We start from the raw sequence: 25,233 nt of genomic DNA, 5'->3' as shown, positions 1-25,233 counted from the left end.
TAGCTTCAAGGAAAAGGAACGGGTCTTAAGATGGGCTAAAGAACATTGTAATTATAATTGGGAAGGCCACACCATCAGGCTTTATCAAGGCTTTGGAGCAGTGCTGTCAAGGAAGCAGATGGTGTTTAAGAAGGCTAAAGCCACCCTGTACAAGAGTGGAGTTCGATTTGGGGTGGTGTATCTGGCACGGCTCTGACTTTTGAGGCGAAAGATTATATTTTCAAACTGCCAGAGGTGAGGGAATTGTTTGTAAAAAAAAAAAGCATGGGTAGAGTGAGAGTTGATGGGGAGGTCTTTGGATGTTGTGGGTAGGCATGTGGAAATGGGTAGTTGTTGGAGTTTCGTGTCCATGTTCCCATTTCTTTGTTCTTTGTGGGATGAGTGTTTCAAAAGTTTGATATGGGTGGTGAGCTTACTCTATAGTGGGTTTTGTTCTTCATGCTATACCTGTTCTGGGAAATACATACCTCCCTGTTGGAATACGATCTTTAAGGGTCTTTTAATACTGTCTTTTTTTCTGGTGGTATTTTTCTTCACTCTGGGCGGAGCCACCCTGCTAGCCAAAGAGATAGCTAACGGAAATGGAGTGGTGAGGGTAGCTGCAGCTCATTATATTAGTTTGGTTTTAGATAATGAACTTAGTGCATTTTTTCTGTTTGGGGTTAGGGCTAGTAGAGGTAGGGTTTAGTGTTCTTTGTTCGCCTCAGTGTTATTTGTAAGTTAATTTGGGTGTGGTATTGTTTGGAGGCGGGGAAATGGTGGGGGAAGGGGCTGGGATAGTTTGCTGATTGTGACTACAGATATTTTTTTGTCTGGCTGATGGGTTAGGTAGCCATATTGGGTGGGCCTGTTGCCTGTACACACTTCAGTTGTTTGATGACCCCTCTTGGTGGAACTGGCTGACTACGGATTGAGGTGGTGGTGCAATGCCCCCAGTTCAGTTGGTCACCTGGAATGTCAGCGGGTTGAATGGCCCAGTGAAAAGGTCGAGGGTATTTTCTCCTTAAAGGTTTGACTGCTAATTGGTGTTTCTGCAGGAGACTCATATGTGGGTAAGATTCCAGGCAAGTTTGCGGAAGGGGAAGGTGGGTCAAGTATTTCACTCGGGCGTTGACGGTAGGGCCCTGGGGGTGGCAATTCTGATCAATAAAAGGGTTCCATTTTTGGCCGCTTAGATCTTAGCGGATCCTAACTGAAGACGTGTGATTATCAGTGGGTCCCTGGCAGGCACCTCAGTAGGCCTGGTTAATATCTGTGTGCTGAATTGGGATGATGTGGGTTTTGTTAAAAAGTTGCTAGTCTCCATTCCGGATTTTAATTGGCATCAGCTAATTTTTTTTGCAGGGGAGGGGGTGCCTAAACTGTGTTCTAGATCCAAGGTTAGACAGATCCTGGCCCAATTCTTAGACTCTATCAGGTGTGGCAAAAGCATTATTGGTTTTCATGGAGCAGGAAGGGGGATCTGTAGTGTTTTTTTATACCTAGGAGATAAAGATTTTTCTTTTTTTTCACAAGTCCATCAGGTTTACTCAAGCATTGACTTTTTTGTAGTGGGTAGGTTTCTCCTCACTTGGGTGAAGAGGGCAGGGTATTTGGCATGTGATTTCAGATCATACCCCACATTTTGTGCATTTGATGCTGGAATCAGGGGTGGAATTCTCTGACCCCCAGGGCACGGCGGCCCCCCGCAGCGATTCTCTGGCCCGTGATGGCCCGAAGCCCCTCCGCTGACAGGTCTTTCCCGCTAGCGTGGTATAAATCACCTCTGGTACCGGCAGGATTGGCGGTGCGGGCGGGCTCCGGGGTCCTGGAGAGGCGCGGGGCGATCTGACCCCGGGGGGTGCTCCCACGGTGGCCTGGCCCGCGATTGGGGCCCACCGATCGGCAGGCGGGCATGTGCCGTCGGGGCACTCTTTTTCTTCCGCCCCTGCCATGGCCTTCACCATGGTGGGGGCGGAAGAGACCCCCTCCCCTGCGCATGCGCCGGTATGACGTCAGCAGCCGCTGATGCACCTGGCGCATGCGCGGACTTCCGCCGGCCACCAAAGTCCTTTCAGCCCCGGCTGGTGGGGCTCCAAAGGCCGTTCACGCCGGCTAGCGGAGCGGGAGCCACTCCGGCGTGGGTCTTGCCCCTAAAGGTGCGGAGAATTCCGCACCTTTGGGGTGGCCCGACGCCGGATTGGTTCATGCCACTCCGTCCCGCCGGGATCCCCCGCCCCGCCGGGTAGGGGAGAATCCCGGCCCAGGTCCTTCCCAGCGTCTGCCATGGAGTTTGGATATGGCGATGTTGGTGGATATGTCCTCTGCCATTGGGGAATATATTAAATTTAATAAGAGTGAGTCTATAATCACCTTTTGTGTTGTGGGAAGCCCTTAACGTGGTCATCAAGGTGGAGATAATTTCCGACAAAGCATCCACGTAAAGGACTGCGAGGGTGGAGCGGCAGGGGCTGGTGGACTCCATCTTTGAGGTGGATCATCCGTACTTTCTTTTCCTACTCTGGAGTTGCTTGCGAGTAGGAAGAAGCTGCAGACTCAATTGTAATTGCTGTCAACATGTAAGGCGGTGAGCCAGCTGCGCCGTTCGAGCGGGGCTTTTGATAGAACACAGAGAGAAGGCCAGTCACCACCTAGCTCATGAGCTGAGCCGGTAGGCTGCTTCCGGGAGATTATGCAGATAAGAGACTCAGGTGGCAGTTTGGTTTCTACCCCATCTAAGAGCAACGCGGCTTTTGAAACATTCTCTCGGAATCTTTATAGGTTGGAGCCCCCAGAGGAGAGTCAGTCATGATGGGGTTTTTGGATGGATTATCCTTACCATTGTTTGAGAGGGAGAGCGAGGAAGAGTTGGAATCCCCATTGAGCCACAAAGAAATTATGGAATGAATTGGGTAAAGTTCCCAGCCCTGATGGATCCCCATTGAGTTTTATAAGAACTTTGCAGGACAGTTGATCCCTTTAATATTAGTTATGTTCAATGACTACTTGTCCTGTGGTCCGTTGCCTGTTAACTTGCGCAGGCCTCCATCTCCCTGATCCTGAAGAAAAACAAGGACCCTACAGAGTGTGGGCTGTTTCGACCCATCTAGCCTCTGAATGCAGATGGTAAATTACTAGCAAAAATGCTGACATAGAGGTTGGAGCCCTGCCTCTCAGAGGTGATCTCTGAAGACCAGACAAGTTTTGTCAAGAAGACCCATGTTTGTCGGCTGTTAAATATTGTACTTTCCCCCTCTCAAGTGCCCTAACTGGAGGTGATTGTTGCCATGGACACCGGAAAATGTTTGATAGGGTAGAATGGGGTTATCTCTTTGAGATCCTCGGGAGGTTTGGTTTTGGGCGACGGTTCATACCCTGAATTTGTTTACTGTACAGGCTAGTGTTCGTCCTGATGCCTCGGGCACGGGTTATTTTCTGCTGAATAAAGGTATGAGGCAGGGATGTCAATTGTCTCCGCTTTTATTTGCTTCACCAATTGAACTGGCCATAGCGTTAAGTTCTTCTGGTAAGTGGAAGGGGATAAATCGGGGAGGGCGGGAGCATAGCGTGTACACAGATGATCTACTTTATATTACAGACCCAGTTTCCACTATGGATGAGATAATGAAGATACTTAGGAGTTTTGGCTCCTCATCCAGGTACAAGTTGAATTTGGACAAAAGTGAATATCTTCCGGGGAGGGGTGCCTATCTGAGCATGTTGCCTTTATGCCTGGTGAGGTCTAGCTTTCGGTATCTAGGAACCGAGGTGGCCCACAATTGGGACGCACTCCAGAAATTAAATTATGCTTGTCTGGTGAATGGGGTCAAATCTGACTCACATAAATGGGACAACCTCCCCCTGTCCTTGGCGGGCAAGGTTCAGACTATTATAATGAATGTCCTCGAGAGGTTTTTAATTTCCTTTTCAGTATCTTCCCACTTTTCCAAAATCCTCCTTTGTCAGAGTTAACAAATTAGCATCCTTTTTTACTTGGGCGAGCAAGACCCCAAGGATCTGTAGGTCTTTGCTCCAGAAAGATAGACAGTCCGATGGTTTAGCTTCACCCAATTGTTATTTTATTATTGGGCAGCTAATATTGAGGAAGTACTTTGAATATTGAGATGGCTTAGTGATCCAGGTTCTGTATGGACGGAAATGGGGGCAGGTTCTCTCTGGGTTCTAGTTTGGATGCTTCAGTACCTGTCTCGCTTCGTTCTCTCCTGCAAGATTTTCTTCGACTCCAGTAGTGGTCTCTACTGTGAGAATCTGGAAGCAGTTCAGGCAGCATTTTAAATTTAGCACCATGCCATTGCCAGCCCCTATCTGCAGTAATCTTTGTGCCAACGGGCTTAGACTTGACAATTAGGTCATGGGAGGGGAAGGGTTTGAAGAGGGTTGGGGACCTGTTCGTGGAGGGAAGGTTTGGCAGCTTTGAGGAGCTATCGGAAAAATTGCCACTCCCTGAGGCCAATTTGTTTCGATATTTCCAGATTTGTGATTTTTTGCAGAAGGTTTTTTCTTCTTTTCCCTTGGCACCACCCTTCTCCCTTTTGGAAAGTGTTTTATCTTTGGCCGGGTCAGGTGGAGGGAGTACGTTGGGTATTTACGGCCAGATCCTGTCAGTGGAGTCAACTCTGTTAAATGAGGTGAAAGTGAAATGGGAGGGTGAATGAGGTCCGATTCAGGGTGAGGAGGTGTGGAGCAAGACTCTTGGCAGGGTCAACTCCACGACCTCTTGCGCTCGGCTTGGTTTGATCCAGTTCAGGGTGGTGCACAAGGCTCATTTGACCAAGGTGAGGATGAGTGTTTTTCTTTGGGGGCAGACAACAGGTGTGAGCGGTGTTCTCGGGGACCAGCTAATTATTTTCATATGTTGTTTTTTTTTTAAAAACGCATTTTATTAAAACTTGTATCAAACACAGTCACAAACATCCCCCACCTTTTCTCAAATTCCCCTACTGAGCCCCTTAACTCATACTTTATCTTCTTTAACCGCAGGAAGTCATACAGGTCACCCAACCATGCTGCTACCCCCGGTTGCGATGCCAACTGCCACTCCAGCAATATTTGTCGCTGTGCAATCAGAGAGGTGAAGGCCAAGACATCGGCCTTCCTCCTCTCCATGAGCTCCGGCTTCTCTGAAACCCCAAATACCACCACCAAAGGGTTTGGGTCCACTCCCTCCTCCGCTATCCTGGCTAAGACCATAAACACTCCCGCCCAGAATCTTCCCAAGTTTTCACAACCCCAAAACATGTGCGCATGATTCACTGGCCCACACCTCTCACACTCATCTGCAGCCCCCTGAAAGAACCCACTCATTCTCGCCCGAGTCATATGCACCCTGTGCACCACCTTAAACTGAATCAGGCAGATCCTTGCACACGAGGACCCGTTTACCCTTCGCAGTGCCTCACTCCATACTCCCCAATTGATCTCCATTCCCAACTCTGCTTCCCATTTCTCCTTGATCTTCAGCAGCAGCTCGCCTCCTTGCTCCCCCAGCCACTTGTGTATATATATATCCCCAATTCTTCCCTCCCCTTCCACATCCGGAAGCAGCAGTCGCTCCAGCAGGGTGTATCCCGGCAATCTAGGGAACTCCTTCCAGACCTTTCATGCAAAGTTCCTAACCTGTAGATACCTGAACTCACTACCCCTCGGCAGCTCTACCCTCTCCCTTAGCTCCTCCAGACTGGCGAACCCTTCCTCCCAAGTACAAATCCCTCACCTTGACCAGCCCCACTTCCCTCCACCTCCTGTATACACTATCTATCCCCCCCCCCGGTTCAAACCCATGATTCTCGCACAGCGGCGTTGGCACCAACATCCCTTCCATCCTAAAATGGCTCCTCAGCTGATTCCATATCTTCACCATGGACTGCACCACTGGGCTTCCTGAATACCTACTCGGAGGCATTGGCAATGCTGCCGTCACCATAGCCCTCAAACTAGACCCCTTATAAGATTCCTCCTCTATCCTAACCCACTCTACTCCTTCTTCCCACCACCGCTGCACCTTGTCCACATTCGCCGTCCAATAATAATGAAGCAAGTTTGGCAACGCCAAACCCCCCTGCTGCCTCTGCCTCTGTAGTAGGGTCCTCCCCACCCTCGGCACTATTCCCCGCCCATACAAAGTCAGAGATGATTGTGTCCACTTTTCAAAAAAAGGCCTTTGGTATAAAGATCAGGAGAGCCTGCAAGATAAACAAGAACCTCGGCAGAATATTCATTTTCACCACTTGGACCCTCCCGCCAACGTTAAGTGCAGTGTATCCCACCTCTTAAGATCTCCCCTGGCCTCCTCCACCAGCTTCGTTAAGTTCCACTTATGGAGCCCCATCCATTCCCTCGCTATCTGAATCCCCAAGTACCTAAACCTATCCCTCGCTACCGTAAATGGCATCCCCCACTAAACTAGCCCGCTGTGCCAGCTCATTCACCGGGAATACCTCGCTTTTCCCTCCATTCATCTTGTATCCCTCGAACCCTCCAAATCTCCCCAACAGGCCTATAATCCTTCCCATGCACTCCAACGGATCCGAAACATACAGCAAGAGGTCATCGGCATAGAGCGACACCCGACGCTCCCTCTACCCCTCATTATCCCCTGCCATTCTGCCGATCCCCTGAGAGCCATCGCCAGTGGCTCTATGGCCAGCGATAACAGCAGCGGCGACAGCGGGCACCCGTGCCTCATACCCCTGTGTAAGTCAAAGCTTTGTGAACTCATATCATTCGTCCTCACCCTCGCTCTTGGCACCACGTACAGCAACCACGCCCATGCCAAAAATCTCAACCCAAACTGTACCAAAACTTCGAACAAGTACCGCCACTCAACCCGATCAAATGCTTTCTCCGCGTCCATGGACACCACCACCTCCGGTACCAGAGCTCTCGACGGATTCATCACCACATTCAACAGCCGTCTTATATTACTCGCGAGCTGCCTGCCCTTCATGAAGCCTGTTTGACCTTCTGCAACCACCCCCGGGACACAATCCTCCATCCACCCCGCCAAAAACTTAGCCAATACTTTCACATCCGTGTTCAATAGTGATATGGGTCTATACGACCCACATTCCACCGGATCCTTCCCTTTTTTGGGGTTTAGTGTGATTACTGCCTGCTTCATCGTCTCCGGCAACTCCCCCTTCTCCAGTGCTTCATTAAAGGCCTCCAACAGATGTGGTTACAGGTCCGCCGCAAATTCCTTATAAAATTCTGCCGGGTACCCATCCGGCTCAGGGCCCTTCCCCGACTTCTTCATACCCCTGATACTATCCAGCACCTCCCTCAGCCCCAGGAGCTCCTCCAACGCCTGCCTCTTTGCTTCCTCCACCTGGGGAAATTCCAGCTGGTCCAGAAACCACCCCATGTCCCCTTCCTCTCCTCCTGGGTCTGCCTCATAAAGTCCCTGGTAATACACTCTAAATGCCTCATTTATCTTCCCTGGCTCTGATAACACATCCCCAGCCCAGTCCGGATCTTCAATATTTCTCTGGATGCAGCATGCCTCCGCAGCTGATGTGCCAGCATGCAGCTCGCCTTCTCCCTATACTCGTATTGCACCCCTCTTGCTCTACGCAGTTGCCCTACCGCCCTCCCCGTTGTCAGCCTGTCAAATTGCCCCTGCAACTTTTTCCTCCTCGCCAATCCCTCCACGGTGGGCACCCTCGAATATTCCCTGTCCACCTCCACTATCTCGCTTATTAGCCGGTCATGTTCCGCCCTCCTTTCCTTATTCGCATGAACTGTAAATGAGATAATTTCTCCCTGGCCCACTGCCTTCAGTGCTTCCCAAAAAATGCCCACCGACATCTCCCCATTCTGATTGAACTCCACAAAATCCCTAATCGCCAACTGCACCTTATCACAAAAACCTCCATCCGCCAACAACCCCGAGTCAAACCTCTACCCCGGCCTCTGTTTCGTCCCGTACTGAACCGAATATCCAGCCAGTGGGGTGCATGGTCCGAGATAACTATCCCCGCTTTCTCTGTCCCCTCCACCCCAACCAAAATCTCCCCACTCACTACAAAGTAATCAATCCTCGAATACACATTGTCGACGTGTGAAAAGAAGGAATACTCCCTTCCCCCGGGTTCTGAAAGCGTCATGGATCCACCATACCCATCCTCTCCATCAACCTCCCCAGCTCCCTTGCCAATCGTACCCTACCCATCGACCTGGGGCTCGATCAATCCACCCTCGGCTCCAGGACACAGTTCAAATCTCCTCCCATGATCAACTGGTACGTGGCCAAATCCAGGATTGCTGCCAACAACTCCCTCATAAAACCCACATCATCCCAATTTGGGGCATACACATTTACCAACACTACCGGTGCCCCTTCCAAAACCCCTCGCACAATCACATATCTCCCACCTGGATCCCTCACCTCCTTCACACTCTCAAATACCTTTTTTTTTTGCTCATTAAAATCGCCTCACCCTCGATTTCAAATCAAACCCTGAGTGAAAAACCTGCCCGACCCACCCCTTCCTTAACCTGACCTGGTCCTTCACATGGAGGTGTGTCTCCTGCAAAAAGACAACCCCCTGAGGTTTCAAGCTTCTGAGGTGCACGAACACCCGCGACCTTTTAACCGGCCCATTCAGTCCCCGGATGTTCCGCGTTACCAACCTTACCGGAGGCTTGCGCCTCCAATCCACCCCCCTCCCCCCACTTCTCAGTTCAAAGAAGGCGGCCTCTTGCTGGCCTTACCCTCCCCCACCCAAACAAGGACTTCTCCTGAACTCCTGGTAGCCTTCTCCAAAAGCAAAAAGCAGATGTTAAACACAAACTGTCCCAAAAAACAGGAGGGGGATTGGAACATCCATCCCCACATAAACCTTTCACCCCTACAACTCATTACAATCTCAACATTGAACAGAAACCCCCCCCACAAAACATGCTCCCGACCATTACATAGTGCCAGCACCCCGATTCCCAAGCATTATCCACTCAGTTCTCCCCCAGTTTATGCTCCTTAATGAAGTGTTAGGCCACTTCTGGGGTCTCGAAATAATACTTCCGGCTTCCGAATGTCACCCATAATTTTGCCGGGTCGAGAACTCCAAACCTGATCTGGCGCCGGTACAGCACCTCCTTGGCCTTGTTGACCTGCCCCCCGTTTTGCCAGCTCTTCTCCGATGTCCTGATAAATCCGGAAGTTATTTCCCTCCCAGTCGCAGCTATGCTTCTCCCTAGCCCACCGTAGAATTTCTCTTTCTCCACAAGTTTATGGAGTCTCACGATCACCGCCCGCGGTGGCTCCCCAGCTCTAGGCATTTGCCTCAGAGACCTATGCGCTTGGTCCACTTCAAGTGCCTTATCCAGCACCCATTCTGCCACCAGTCCCGCCAGCATCCTCGAGACTTACCTAGTGGCACTCACACCTTCCACTTCTTCAGGCAGGCCCACTATTCGCAGGTTCTGCTTTCTCGAGGTATTCTCCTGCTCCTCCAAATTTGCCCTCAGCGTTTTACAAAGGTATCCTAGGAGCCCCACCTCCGCCTCCAGAGCCACCACACGATCGCTGTGGTCCGAGATCACTCCTTCAATCTTTCGAATCTGTGACCCCTGCACCTCCAAACACCTTTCCATCCGCTCCAAATTACTCTTCAGGGGTGCCACAGCTTCTGCAATGGCCTTTACATGATCCTCATGCATTTCTTTCCTCTGTTTATGGAATTCCTCCTTGATAAAAGTCATCAGTTCCTGTATTTGGGGCCTTATAGCTTGCCCCTCCCCCGCCTGCATGCTGGAAGAGACTGTCTGTGAAGCACAAGACTGTTTCAACTTTCCAGCCAAACCTCTCTCTGTTTTCTGCCGGGTCCGGTGATCAGAAGACATACCATTCCAGGGGTAAACTACTCCTCTAACATTCACCTATGCCTATTCATCAAAATTCCACCCGGATGTGGGTAAAAAAAGTCCTTTTCTGTGACTTTGAACAGGAATAGCCCTTTATGTGACCAATCACTCCATGGTCACAAACGGAAGTCAGCTCGCACATGTTCTGGTCGTGTCCCAAGTTAAGCTTTTAGTTCTCTTTCTTCAACATAGCGTCAGAGATTCTTAATTGGATTGGATATGTTTATTGTCACGTGTGCCGAGGTACAGTGAAAAGTATTTTTCTGCGAGCAGCTCAACAGATTAAGTACATGAAAAGAAAAGGGAATAAAAGAAAATACATAAAAAGAAAATAATGTCAAGCATTTTGTTGTATGGGGTGGAGGACAGGTGTGAGTGTTGTTCTTGAAGGTCGCTAACTACACTCGAGCGCAAGAGGTTGTGGAGTTGACCGTGGAGTATGTTCTGGTCTTGTCTCAAGTTGGTCAGATTCTGGGTCTCCTTCTTTAGCACCATGTCAGAGGTACTTAATGTCAATCTGGAGCCATGTCCGTTGGTGGCCATTTTCAGGGTATCAGACTCCCCGGAGCTGCAGATGGGGGTGAAGGCACAGAAGGTGATTAGGAAATCCAATTGAATGTTATCATTTATTGCAAAGAAAATTGAATATATAAATATGCTTAAGTTGCACAGGACACTGGTGAGAGCATGTCTGAAGTAGCATGTTCCAACTGCATTCGAAGCAGTTCAGAGAAGGTTTACCAGACTAATATCTGGGATGGGTGGGTTGTCTTGTGAGGAAAGGCTGGGCAGGTAAGGCTTGTATCCAGTGGAATTTAGAAGAGTAAGAAGTGGCTTAATTGATTATATGATCCTGAGAGGTAAATACAGGGTAGATGTGGAGAAAATGTTTCCTCTCGTGGGAGAATGCAAAACTAGGAGCACTGTTTAAAAAAAGGGCTGCCCATTTCAAACGGAGATGAGACAAAAAGTTTTTCTTGGAGGGTCGTGTGTCTTTGGAACTCTGTAAAGGTGGTGAAAATAAGGCATGATTTAACAGAAATTAAACAGCATCCCACATCGGGCGCTGGTTAGTCTGGTGTTTCCCAGCGCTGGCCAGGCTGAGAACAACCCCGCTATCGAAAAGCACTCTGCATCCTTGTTACTTCCAAATTTATTGGGTAAAAATATTCTACAGAATGCTGATGTAGTTTGTGCACAAACCACTGAGTGGCAGGCATTATCTCCTGATAAGATGTAAATCCTTCCTTTTAGCCCAAGTCTATGACAGAGCTATTTAGAGTTTCAGTTCTATTGGTTTTGCACAATAATATTTGGTTCTCAAATATAGCAAGGTTCTGGTTATTTTCCAAAGATAATAAAGGTAAGATAATCAAATATAATAATAATAATCTTTGTCACAAGTATGAAGTTACTGTGAAAAGCCCCTAGTCGCCACATTCCGGCGCCTGTTCGGGTAAGCTGGTACGGGAATTGAACCCGCGCTGCTGACCTTGTTCTGCATTACAAACCAGCCCACTGAACTAAATCCCCCACTACATCCCCCAGCCCTGGCAGAAGCTCCCCAGCCAGGGACACGGCTGTCGGCGAAGGATGGCAGAAGGTTTGTCCGTAAGCCCTTTCTCTCAGCAGCCACCACACCAGGTTCACAATGTGTGAGAACACGCGTGGCTGTCGGGAACTCGGCCCACCGGAGACGGCCATCGCGGGTGGGACCACTAATGATATGCGAACGGTGTGTCAACTACGCGTGGCGTGCGTCGATTTGAAGCCGTTTGAGGAGGCGGAGCATGCACTTGCTGACCTATATCGCGATTCGCTGTCAAACTGCCGCCTGTCGCAGTTTCAGCATCGGGAGCTATTCTCTGCCCGATCGCCCCAATTTCAGCATTGGCCAATGGAGAATCCGCCCATTTTGTCTTTGAAATAGCAAAACATCCCAAGCAACTTCACACAGATGTTATCGAACGTAACTTGACATAGATCCACATCAGGTGATATTAGGGCTGATAATCAAAAGCTTTATCAAAGGGGTAGGTTTAGAGCAGCAATCCGAAAGTGCAGGGCTTCGCCAACTGAAAACACAACCACCAATAGACGAGTGATTAAAATCGGGGATATGTAAGAGGTCAAAATTGGGGGATGCATAGATCTCAGAGGATTGTTGAGGTGGAGGAAGTTACAGAGATATGGTGGCACAAGGCTATGGAAGAATATGAATGAGGATGGAAATTTTACTTTCAAAATATTGGTAGGTCAGGAGCCAATATAGGTCAGCAAGCACACTGGTGACTCATGTATGGGACTTTGCTGCATGTTATGAAACAATGCAACTGAGTTTTAGACCTGCTCAAGATTTTGGAGGGTGGATGATGGGAGACGAGCCAGGAGAGCATTGGAATAGAGTCGTCTGGAACTAAACAGCGTGGACCAGGCTTTTAGCAGCTGACGGGCAGAGACGGATGATATTACAGACACAAATAATATCTTAATTCTCCATGAAGACAGCATGGTCCAAAAGGTTAACTGGTAAATGGCTGTGTGCACTCAGAAGTGAATAATCTGTGGAAGTCTTAGTTTATACAACCATTAATATCTTTGGCATTGCTATAGTTGCTGAATCAAGCTAAGGTGGTTACATCAAAGCACACAGTTTGTAAACCTGACAGCGTCCTGCAAATGCACAATGTCAAGTAAGTGATTCTATTCATTCGCTAAGCTAAATCCTGTAAATATAGGGAAAAGTCATCACATTTTCCTATAAGCCTATTTAGAGATTGGATTTGAAATTGTATCCTAATCACAAAATGATAATGTATTGAATAATTGTACATGACAAAAATGCCAACCTATTTCAACTTTCCAGCAATGTTTCCTCTTTGCTCAGATAACCGATCTCCACCTCGAACGTGTGGCTTAAATCATTCAGATTCTTTGAATCGGGGTGATCGAATTGATTCAATAGCATCGCAGATGGGAAGCAACAACAGTCAGCTAAATTCTTTGCTCCAAGTATATGTTCCAGACTATTCAGTGCGGGCTCTGTCTGACTTACAGTTTATAAAGGTAAGGTTAGAAGTGATTATTCTTTTGAAATTCTGTTGAATGGAAGATGCACAGTAACAGAAAATAGTCAAAAGGTTGATGATCCCACAGTTCTCATTCTGTTTTTGTGAAAATGTGTCATATTTGCCGCAGGTTCAGTTAAAATTATAATTAATCCTGGTTCGGATAGCAAAGAGCATGTTTTGAACTTTAATTGGTTTGTTCCTGCGTCACATTCCAACCTGTCAAGCTTGACGCCTTCTTTATTGCTGACCACCAAACTGGCAAATGAACCTGAATCGTTTCCTAATGAAAAGCAGCTCTCTAGTTAATCAGAATCATCATATATTTTTAGATATCAAAGCTGACATGGGACCTGTAAAGCCTTATTTTTTTATTGTAGCTTTAAATTAGATGTCCAATTAATTAGAGTGTACAGAAGAAATAGCCCAGAGGATGATGCTTTAATATTGTTAACAATGAAAGTGAAATATGGAAACCTTTTTAAAACATGAATTTATTTGAAATGAGCTATAGTTGGACGGATGTAGAAGTTGGAAGATTGTAACTGAAGTATGAATAGAATGTCTTACTCTAGCTTTTCTGATTCAGGTTGAACAGAATTTTTCAAAAAACTTGTTTGTGAGATAATTGCGTGATAAAAGTATGCTAATTTGTACCATTTATTATATTTTGGGCTTTTCCGGATAATTATTTTCATGTCCAACATAGAAACTTGCTGGATTGTCCAACCCACAATTTCTACATGTGGTGAAAATCAGGCCTGTCTATTACGTTTGGATTATACTCTCGCTTCTGGGGAAATTTAAGAATCACACCAAACATAAACACTACCGATTTATTCACAGATAATGATTTACCAAACAATAAGTTGTTGAAGCCCGTCCAAATGGCACAGCAGCTTTGAGCTAGTTCATGAAGGGGTTAAATACAAATGCCTGTCAGTTGAATTCCTTTGACTGGCAGTGTTCACAGAACTTGGAAAAATTTTACAGTGGAGAATCTACCTGACCCTTGCTGGTTACAGTCTTTAAATAAGATGGGGACTTTGCTGTCTGGACAATTTAGAATAAGGTTGCATCTTATTCCATGCCTGTTGTAATTAGGTAATTAACAGCTCCGTTAAAAGTTTCCACATTTTCTATCCACAAATCTGCCTGTGAAAATTCAGTCTGTAAGAAGGCCTACTTTGCTCAAACAATTATAAGCAAGTTCAATCACGTATGTATAAAAGCAGGCTGCTAATCATGTTAAGTGGATGCAGGCTGGATAGGGTGAAGTACAAAACAGATCTTTTCCTTGCTAGATTTATTTGTAGGCTGTAGTGTTACTGATTAATGCCTCTTAAATGCTAACGGTGTCCCAGCATTCACTCTTTATATGTTCTCTCAGTCCTTAGTCAAACAATGTCCTTCACCTGTGTCTTTAACAACACAATCAACCAACCATTAACATGTCACTTGTAGTTTTTATTAAGTTCTGTTTATATTGGAGCTATTCTGCACGTTCTCCCCGTGTCTGCGTGGGTTTCCTCTGGGTGCTCCGGTTTCCTCCCACAGTCCAAAGGCGCGCAGGTTAGGTGGATTGGCCATGATAAATTGCCCTTAGTGGCCAAAAATGTGGGGAGGGGTTATTGGGTTACGGGGATAGGGTGGAAGTGAGGGCTTAAGTGGGTCAGTGCAGACTCGATGGGCCGAATGGCCTTCTGCACTGTATGTTCTATGTTCTGATTTAGATTATATCATTGATTAATTGGTGGCACGGTGGTTAGCACTGCTGCCTCTCAGCGCCAGGGACCCAAGTTCAGTTCAGGCTTTGGGTGATTGTGTGGAGTTTGCACGTTCTCCCGTGTCTGTGTGGGTTTCCTCCGGGTGCTCTGTTTTCCTCCCACAGTCAAAAGATGTGCAAGTTAGGTGGATTGGCCATGCTAAAGTTGCCCCTTAGTGTCCAAAGATGAGCCGGTTGGATGGGGTTATGGGAATAGGGTGGGGATGTGGGCCTGAGTTGGATGCTCTTTCAGAGGATTGCTGCAGACTTGATGGGCTGAATGGTTTCCTTCTGCAACGTAGGGTTTCTGTGGTATTCTATGGTAATCACCTGGTAATGGGTTTTAATTTTTTCCAGCAATTGGGTATGCCTCATTCCTACTTATTCAGTCACATGAATCAGTACGTGCGGTCACAATGGGCAAAATATCCTTGTTCTGTGCTGTACAGTATTATGATCTGTGTTACTAATTCTCTGTGTTGTCTTGACTGGCTTTATATTTACATATTTCATTCAGCGCTTAAAGGTAAATGCAATTCCTCCAGAATGGATCTGTAGATGCTTTAACATTTGTGATGATGGTTTGTGCCTTGGTGGTCAAGTCTGCATTAAGCATCGCCTAGTGTTGCTCAGAAGTCCCACCCTGCCCTGGCAGTCTCTGCCTTATTGGCTGCAGAGGAAGACAGTGGCCTGCGAAGGTGCAGGACTCACTGGCCTAATTTTTCTCTGGGTCCTCTTCTCAGCCAGCCGAACATCTCCTCACCGTTTAGTAACACTCCAGTCAGCCTCCAGAGTTCGTGACTGGCTCACAGTTGTCTGTGACAATGTCCACCACCGTCATATCTTTCTTTTTTTTTAATAAACAATTTTATTGAGGTAGTTTTTGGCTTTATAAACAGTTACAGACATCATCAGAAAGAAAGCAAAAAAGGCAAAAGTGTGCAAACATCCACGTACTTTCAATACTTCCATCGTAACATATTGCACAAGCCCGCTCCCCTCCCACCGGTACTACCCGCCATATTTTCCCTCCTACTCTACTCTACTCCCCCCCACCCCCCTGCTGATGCTCACTCTCCCGCAAAGAAGTCAATAAATGGTTGCCACCTCTGGGTGAACCCCTGCACAGATCCCCTCAAGGCGAACTTAATGTTTTCCATCCCCAGGAAACTCGACATGTCCGCAAGCCACCACTCAGTCTTCGGGGGCTTTGAGTCCCTCCACGCCAATAATATTCGTCGCCGGGCTATCAGGGAAGCAAAGGCCAACACATCGGCCTCTTTCTCCCCCTGGACGCCCGGGTCTTCCAAAATCCCAAAAATTGCCACCCCTGGACTCATTACCACCCTTGTTTTTAGCACCTGGGACATGACCCCCGCAAATCCCTCCCAGTACCCCCTCAGCTTAGGGCATGCCCAAAACATGTGAACATGGTTCGCTGGTCCTCCCGCGCACCTAGCGCATTTGTCCTCTATCCCGAAAAATTTGCTCATCCGAGCCACCGTCATATGGGCCCGGTGAACGACCTTAAATTGGATCAGCCCGAGCCTAGCACATGTCGCGGTCGAATTTACCCTACTCAGGGCCTCTGCCCACAGCCCATCCTCCATTTCCCCGCCTAGCTCCTCCTCCCATTTAAGTTTCAGTTCCTCTGTCTGGGACCCTTCCTCCCTCATGAGCACCTTATATATACCCGAGACTCTGCCCTCCCCTTCTTCCCTCCTAGAGACTATTCTGTCGAGGATCCCCATTGGCGGGAGGCGCGGGAAAGATGGAACCTGTCTACGAACAAAGTCCCGCAACTGTAGGTATCTAAAATCATTTCCCCCTACCAACCCAAATTTCTCCTCCAAGCTCCTCAAACTCACGAAGCTCCCTTCCAGGAACATATCACCCACCCATCCCGCCCCTGCTCGCCGCCATACTCGGAACCCCCCATCCATACTGCCGGGGGCAAACCGATGGTTGTTGCAGATTGGTGCCCAGACAGACGCCCCCATCTCCCCCACATGCCTCCTCCACTGGCCCCATATCCGCAGGGTCGCCACCACTACCGGGCTGGTGGTGTACTTGGCCGGCGGCAGCGGTAGAGGAGCCGTGACCAGGGCTTCCAAGCTGGAGCCCCTGCACGAAGCCGCCTCCACCCGCTCCCAAATAGACCCCGTACCCACCATCCACTTCCTTATCATAGCGATGTTGGCCGCCCAGTAATAATTGACCAGACTCGGCAAAGCCAGCCCTCCCTCACTGCGGTTCCTCTCCAACATCGCCTTCTTCACCCGCGGGAATTTTCCCGCCCAGACAAAGCTCATGGTCAGCCCGTTAACTCTTTTGAAGAAGGACTGTGGGATAAAGATCGAGAGGCACTGAAAGATAAACAAAAATCGAGGGAGGATTGTCATCTTTACAGTCTGCACCCTCCCTGCCAGCGACAGCGGGAGTGCATCCCATCTCCGAAACTCTCGTCATATCTTTCTTGCAGATATCTTTGTAGTTGAGCTGCTGACATTTCAGATCATGTGACCCTGTGGCCAGTTCACCGTAGGGAAGGTCCTTGAGCATACATGGTGGTTATCCATCAGATGAAGATGGCCAAGCCAACACTGTTGTTGTTGACTTTGGCAATTAATGCGGCAATTAATGTATGTTGATGGAATTATCACGTACCAGGACCTCGTGGTTGGTGACTCTGTCCTGCCAAGAGATGCTGAGAATACAACTGAAACTGCAAAGATGGAAACTATTTAGCCTTTTCTATCTATCATCTGTTGTCCAACTCTCAGTACTGTAAAGGAGTGCACTGAGGACACAGGCAGGCTTACTAGACTCTCATTTTGGTGTACTCGGTCATGTTGCTCAGCTTGATCACATTGCAGTATTTGCAATGCAAATACAGATTGCAGCATTCTAACAGATTGCTGGTGAATGTGGAAACTAGAAATGCAAAGTTATTAACCAACTGCACCATTACATTGTTAATGCCGATTGCGGTATGTCAATGTCCTGGGCCGTGGCATTCGTCTACCTGATGCTGATGGTCAAACCAAACTCTTTACAGGCATGAGAGAATCTGTCCATTTGCAGCTTAAAGTTGTTCCTCGGTATGAAATGCTAATGTAGCATCATCAGCATAGAACAACTCTCTAATGAGGGTTTGGTGCATTTGTTTCTTGCATCTCAGGCAGACAAGACTGAACAGTTCTGATATGTAACTGGATACTCTCTAGATGAACTGAAGACGTATGATAGCAGCAAAGAGCAGAATATATCAAATTGTTAGTGCCATAACGCAACCCTGTTTAACCCCACTGTGAACCTCAGAGGTCCAGTGTTGTCCCGTCATAGCTCCCGTGTATCCCAAGGCACTCCCCACTCCTTCCAGCAGAGACAGAGAAGTTCTTGCAAATGCTGCAAGAGTACCGGTTTCCTTCAGGTAGTATGGCATCAGCACCTGGAGTTTTGCCAGTAGCAAGTGAATCAGTAGCATTGCTAAGCTCTTTGACTGTTTTCAATATCCAGCTGTTCCATGACAGGGAGGCTCTCTGTGGTGTCTAGAGCTTTCTCGGTGATAGTCGTAAGCGTACAACTTAAAGTAGTGTTTCCACACTTCTTTGCTATAGTTTATTGCAGTTGGTGATGACCTATCCCCAATTTTTGTTTTCAGTGGCGTATTTTCTTTACTGATGGACCTGCTGTCTTTTTTGATCCCACCATACGGGCCCGTAGCATTCCCTGTGGATCTGGATGGATATTCTGGCAAAGTTGTAATCAGCAGCCATTGACATGGAGTCTAGCTGTCTGCCGGACTTTACTTGGAGAAGCTCTTGGTTCACTCAGAATCTTCTCAGCTGATCTCTGTTATGATTAATGAGCATGGATTGCTTGACTGAACAGTTTCCATTGCAGCATTGTTAGCCTCGAACCAGTCAGCATTTTCCTCTCTCGCTCCCGATGTGTTGACAGTGCTGTATTGTAAATGATGGGTGAGATGCTCCGAAAAAATGACTATGGTCAGGTTTCTCTGTTTGGGAGACTATGAGCACAATATGGGAGGATAAGAAAAAGCCTGCCCTCCCTCCACCCCCTGCTCGACCCGTGTTCTGCATTATTCTAGTGTCAGCACCACCATCTCCCAAAATTGTTCAGTTCTCCCCCAGTTTATGCTCCTTGATAAAGTAATTTGCCGCTTCCGGTGACTCAAAAACGTATTTCTGGCCTTCATCAGTCACCCATAGATTTTCTGTGTAGAGGACCCCAAACCTGATCTGCCATCGATATAACACTGCCTTGGCCCTGTTAAACCCCGCATGCCAGTTTGTCAGTTCAGCTCCGATGCCCTGGTATAGTTGGACCTTGTTTCCCTCCCATTCACAGTTCCACTTCTCCCTGGCCCACTGCAAGATCTTCACTTTCTCCACAAATTTGTTGGGTATCATGATCAGCGTCTGCAGCAGCTTCCCAGCTCTTGACTTCTGCCTCAGAGACCTATGTGCTCTGTCCACCTCAGGGGCCTTGTCCTGTACCCCCTCTACCACTAGCCACAACAGGATCCTTGAAATGCACCTTATGGCACTTGTACCTTCCACTCCTTAAGGCAGGCCGACTATTCACAAATCCTGCCACCTCAACCTGTTTTCCTGCTCTTCCACCTTTTCTCTCAGCATCTTACAAAGGTCTCCTAAGAGCTCTGCCTCCAGTACCACTACTCTATCGCTGTGTTCCGGCATCACCCGCTCCATCTCGCGGATCTGCGAACCCTGTGCCTCCAGGCATTTTTCCACCCACTCCATCAAGCCTTTCAAGGGTGCCACAGCCCCCTCGATAACCTTTGGTCGATCCACCTGCATCTCCATCCTCTCCTGATCGAACTCTTCCCTGATGAAGGCCATCAACTGTTCCATCCAGGGCATTCCAACTTGCACTGACCCTTCCCCCTCTGCCATCTTTCCAATAACTGCTGTGCCACAGTCAGGTCTTGGCCAGGTCTTTGACCACCTTCTGCCAGGTTTGGTAACCAACAGACATGCCACTCCTGGGGGGAACACCAGATTTCGGGTAAAAAGAGCTCTTTTCTACGCCTTCAAGCAGGAGCTGCCCTGTGAGCAACCACTCACACCATGGCTGCCATCGGACACCCAAGAGCAGCCGGCTTAAGCCCACATCTCCACCCTATCCCAGTAACCCCACCTGACCTTTTGGACACTAAGGGGCAATTTAGCACAGCCAATCCACCTAACCTGAGCATCTTTGGACTGTAGAAGGAAACCGGAGGAAACCCATGCAGACACGGAGAGAAAGTGCAAACTCCATACAGACCGTCACCCAAGGCTGGAATTGAACCTGGATCCCTAGAGCTGTGAAGCAGCAGTGATAACCACTGTGCCACCGTGACTCGAAACATTAGCTCCCTTCTCTCTTCACAGATGCTGTCACATCTGCTGAGATTGTCCAGTATTTTCTGTTTCAGATTTCAGCATCCGCAGTAATTTGCATTTAGCATTTAAAGGGGAATTGGCTTCTGAAAAGTTAAGGAATCATGGCAATTATTTTTTTAAAATGCTGTTAAGACATTTTGGAGACTAAATGGCTGGTTTGATTAATATCTTGTTTTAGTGCCCTTTCATAACTTTATTTAATTGATTAGATTAAATTGTAATTATTAAATTATTAGAATGAGAGTTCACAGATATAGGTTGAGATGCAATAGATTTAGAACTGAGATGAGAAGGAACTACTCTCAGACAGTGGTGAATTTGTGGAACTCGCTGCCCCATAGTGCAGTGGAATACGAGTCATTCAATGGTTTTAAGAAAGCAATAAATATAGTAGAAGTAGAACAGTACAGCACAGAACAGGCCCTTCGGCCCTCAATGTTGTGCCGAACAATGATCACCCTACTCAAACCCACGTATCCACCCTATACCCGTAACCCAACAACCCCCCCCCCCCCCCCCAACCTTTCACTTTTTAGGACACTACGGGCAATTTAGCATAGCCAATCCACCTAACCCGCACATCTTTGGACTGTGGGAGGAAATCGGAGCACCCGGAGGAAACCCACGCACACACGGGGAGGACGTGCAGACTCCGCACAGACAGTGACCCAGCCGGGAATCGAACCTGGGACCCTGGAGCTGTGAAGCATTTATGCTAACCACCATGCTACCGTGTTGCCCCAAAGAAAATATATATATATTTTTTTAAAGGGTTAAAGGGATATGGTGACTAGGTAGGGAGGTGGATTTGAGACCAGGAGGTCAACCATGATCTGATTGAATGGCGCAGCAGGCTCGAAGGGCTGAATTGCCTACTTCTGCTCATTCCTTATGTTCCTTTTGTTAAGCAACTTTTGAATCCAAATCACAAATATTGCAACTAAATTATAACAGTCTTGGGGTGCCAAGATAGATGTATGAAGTGAAAGTACTTGGACTGATGTAATTTTAGCCAAAGCCGGACCTGTGTTTTAAAAATAATTTTAGCTCAGCTTGGCACAACGAAAACAAAAATGTAGCCTACATTGAAGTGTTCTAACCTGTTTTTAATATTCCTTTATGTTTGAAAAAATATCGTCTGTGTGTAAAAGGTAAGTGCTCCCAACTGTTTAGTTGCATTATAATTGTCTGCTGTGTTATTTAAGTTTTCCACAATTCGTTCCATTTCCAAGTGAAATTGTTATTGTTTGTTTATGCATATGTCGCTTTCTCACTTGATAACTTTAGGAACGTTGAAATTGGTTGGATTTTTAAAAATATTGGAGCACTCCCATAAACATATTTTCATTAATCTAATCAAAATTAGATATATTTTAAATGAAGGGAAGGTAGTCCAGTGATGTAATCATGTCTTTTCACCTCTCGAATATTTGACTTAATTTAAGTAGTTTGAGCCTTGATGAATAGGAATATTTTTCTCTGTTAATTTGGTGAAATATCCTAAGTAGCAAGAATTTGATCTTATTTGTGTATCTTTAACAGTCTAAATGGATTGTTTGTATTGAGCAATATATTCAGATTTATTTGGCGTTTTCTCACTTTACAGATCACAAGACAGCATTATCAGAACGCCCTGATGGCATCCATAATGGATAAAACGCCACAGTCATCAGACAGTGAAAATACTAAGATTGAATTGACTTTAAATGAGCTGCATGATCACTTACCTGATGAAACAGCAAATCTCCTAAATGAACAGAACTGTGTGACTCATAAGTCAAATCATAGCATGCACAATGAAGGCACAATATAGAATACTTGCAGGATTACACTCTTGCTCATTTTCAGAGAACTAATCCTGTATTCTTTATGCATGCACACATGCAAGCACATATGTCCACTGTCATGAGACCAAAGAGTTGTGCCTCGGCAAACAAAAGTGAAGGAAGACCATCAGAGGTGGGTGAGCTGGATACTAAACAACTGCCAAGATTCAAACCGATTCCTCTGTACACAGGTGGCTTGTTATTCTTTATTTTGCGGGGGGGTTTATGTTTTCCTTGCACAAAAGGAGAATGGTAAAATGTTGGGAAAAAAAGTATAAAGCTACTTTATGGCTGAGAAGAGAAATGTGTATTTTTTTAATGAAGACCTACTGAGATTAACTGTGAGAGTGTAAAACTTTTTTAAAAAATTACGGTATGTGATTTAAGATGGTCATTGAAGGTGAATTTTCTAAATTTTAAAAATGCGTCCATTACTCCAGCTTAATTTAGTACATGTTTGACATTTTAAATTCCTATTGCATTAAATGGGACGTAGTTGCATATTTTATCCCAAAAGAATTGGGGTTGCTGGGCATTTAAATTGTAACTTGAATATGGAAACTCAATTCAACATTTGCACAACACATCATTGACGTAATTGATTTCAACACTTGTATGCAAACTGTGAATAACACTCCAAATAGGGACTATAGAACTCCTTTGAAAGAAATAGTTACATTTACATAGTAGTTAAATATGCCAAATACATAAATGGTAGCATATTTTTAAAAATGGGTTTTTCACAAGTGAGAAACATCACTATAATTGTAAAAGTGTTCTTATTGACAGAACTGACTATCACTATGTATTGTTTAATCAACCAACTTTGCAAGAAAATTGCAGTTTGTATTATATTGTACAAAACTGACTCTAAGGTGAAGTATTCTGACTACAGTATTCATAACTGTATATATTAAGCACAAAAAATCTATGATGAAGTGTAAGTTTCATAAGATTGTCAGTTAAATGACATTTATAATTAACAATGGTAAAGACTTTGTAGATTTACAGACTATTTATTTTGTATATGATTTATTTGTATATTTTGTGATTTAATTGAGTGTTTTGTTTATTATTCTATCATTCCATTTTGGTTAAAATGGTTTTATTCTAAATGGCATTTCATTCCATTTTTTCCATTGTATTTCTCAACTTGGTATGAATTTTGGTAATATTCTTGGTATTGAGTGCCTCTTCACTCTTCCTACCTTTGTTTCCTTTAAGCAGTTAAAAACTGGTAAAATCATTAATGGGGGTAATTATGGAAATGTTAAAAGACTAACTTGTGGCCTGGAGTTGGTTAATGGAACTTTTCATTTTATACTTCAAAAGTGAATAACTTGAATAAAGAAATTATTCATAATTAAATGGACACTGATTTATTATCAGGATATGCTTGAAAATTAACAGTTCTGCATCTAGAGTAGAAATTAAATGGGAACATTGACACTTTCTCCATTAATCCAGTAAACAGCAGTAGACGACTTCAAAGATTCACCACATATATTTACCTTAAATCTTCTTTGTTGCTTACTGTGGGGTCACAGTACTGCTGTAGAAGGGATTTAACCAGACCAATAATATTGCACCAAGTATCAGGAATTTAACTGAGTACTATTAGCTTTCATTAGCACCGTATAATGGGAAATTCCCATATGTTGGAAAGAAACCTTTCTGCATGATATGTGAAACAGATCTTTTATCTGTTTACAGCTGATGCAAGGAATGTTTGTTTAGAACAACTTTCCCCCTTTTTCAACCCATGTCAATTAAGTGCAGATATCATGTCCTATCTCCAACCTTAGTATCTTCCATGTTATACCAACATGGCATCTCTTTCCCACTTTGACCCCCTGTATGCATCTCTGAAAGTACTAATATAAATTATTGGCCCTTGTGGTGTCCACTGCTGCTCACGAGGGGCATGAATTGCCCAGCTCGTTTCATGTGGGACCGTTCTAGGTACTGCAGGAAGGGAGATACATCTCAATCATTCTGTACTGGATTCAAACTCCAGGCCCTCAGAGATGGACTGCTCCCTAATTTGAGCAATATTTAACTATAACTGTGTTATATGCTAGTACAATGCACATGAGCAATATTTTATTTTAATGTATTATATGCTAGTACAATGCACTTGAGTAATATTTAATTATTGTATTATACGCTAGTACAATGCACTTGAGCAATATTTAATTATAATTGTATTATATGCTAGATAAATGCATATTAATATTGACAATTCATAGAAACAGTATATGTTATTTAAGTGGCTGGTGTGTTGACCTCTGGGAGGTTTACCAAGGGTTTGACAGATTATGTATATCAAAAGTGCCAGTTCTAATAAAAAGTTTATTGAATAAGCTGATATTAATTTTTTTTTTTAAAGACTAGCAGGCAAACTGCAAAATCATTCCAGATAAATCAATCAATCATAGTTTTTTTTGAATATTTAAGTATTTTACTAACATCTGCTTTGCTGTAGTTTACTGAAGTCACACTTTATTTTATTCGTTCATGAATATGGGTATTGCTGTCAATGCCAGTATTTGTGCCTATTCCGAAATGCTTTTGAGAAGGTGTTGTTGAGCCACCTTCTTGAACTGCTGCAGTCAATGTGGTGCAGGTACAACCACAGTGCTGTTAGGGAAGTAACTCCAGGATTTTAACTCCGTGATAGTTTTAAAAAATGGCAATAGATTTCAAGTCAGGATGGTGCATTATATGCAGGGATTTGAGGCTGAGTGATATGGAAGGACAAGGTGTAAAAATCAGGTCATTGCACAAAATTTGTGATTTGGGCTGGCACAACAAACTAAAGGAAATGTAGCGCTTTACTGTTATAGTTGGTGTGCCTGTAGGCACAGTGGTTAGCACTGCTGCCTCACGGCGCCAAGGACCCAGGTTCGATCCCGGCCCAGGGTCATTGTCCATGTTGACTTTGCACATGCTCCCCGTGTCTGCACGGGTTTCACCTCCACAACCCAAAAGATGTGCAAGGTAGGTGGACTGGCCATGCTAATATGCCCTTAACTGGAAAAAATAACTCGGTACTCTAATTTGTTTTTTAAATAGTTGGTGTGTCTGCAGAACTGTAAACAAAAGTAACTGTTCAATTACATTCTTTTCTGTTCAGTGACTTAGAATCTAGAATAAATTATAGTTCAGAATTTGGTATGAAAATTATGAATTATTGCATCAAAAATGATTCAGATTTGGCAATAGCCTTTGCAATTGACTTTCAGCATTTGATTCACGATATTGGTTCTTCCAAT

General features: G+C 45.6%; 1 protein-coding gene across 2 annotated transcripts in view; it reads left to right on the top strand.

Annotated features, from left to right (window-relative positions):
* LOC119979297 (metal transporter CNNM2-like) overlaps window positions 1–24,321 on the top strand; it is a 231,752-nt gene extending 207,431 nt beyond the window's left edge. For both annotated transcript variants that reach the window (XM_038821348.1, XM_038821349.1), the window contains 2 exons: window positions 12,752–12,930; window positions 21,739–24,321. In XM_038821348.1, coding sequence (XP_038677276.1) covers window positions 12,752–12,930; window positions 21,739–21,945 — 386 coding nt within the window. In that variant the 3' untranslated portion in view covers window positions 21,946–24,321. The remainder of the gene's footprint in view (window positions 1–12,751; window positions 12,931–21,738) is intronic.
* Window positions 24,322–25,233: the final 912 nt, after the last annotated feature.

This window comes from Scyliorhinus canicula, chromosome 16 (assembly GCF_902713615.1).
Source record: "Scyliorhinus canicula chromosome 16, sScyCan1.1, whole genome shotgun sequence".
Classification (NCBI taxonomy): Eukaryota; Metazoa; Chordata; class Chondrichthyes; order Carcharhiniformes; family Scyliorhinidae; genus Scyliorhinus; species Scyliorhinus canicula.
The sequence above is the reverse complement of the archived record's forward strand: the minus strand, read 5'-3'. Positions and strand labels throughout refer to the sequence as shown.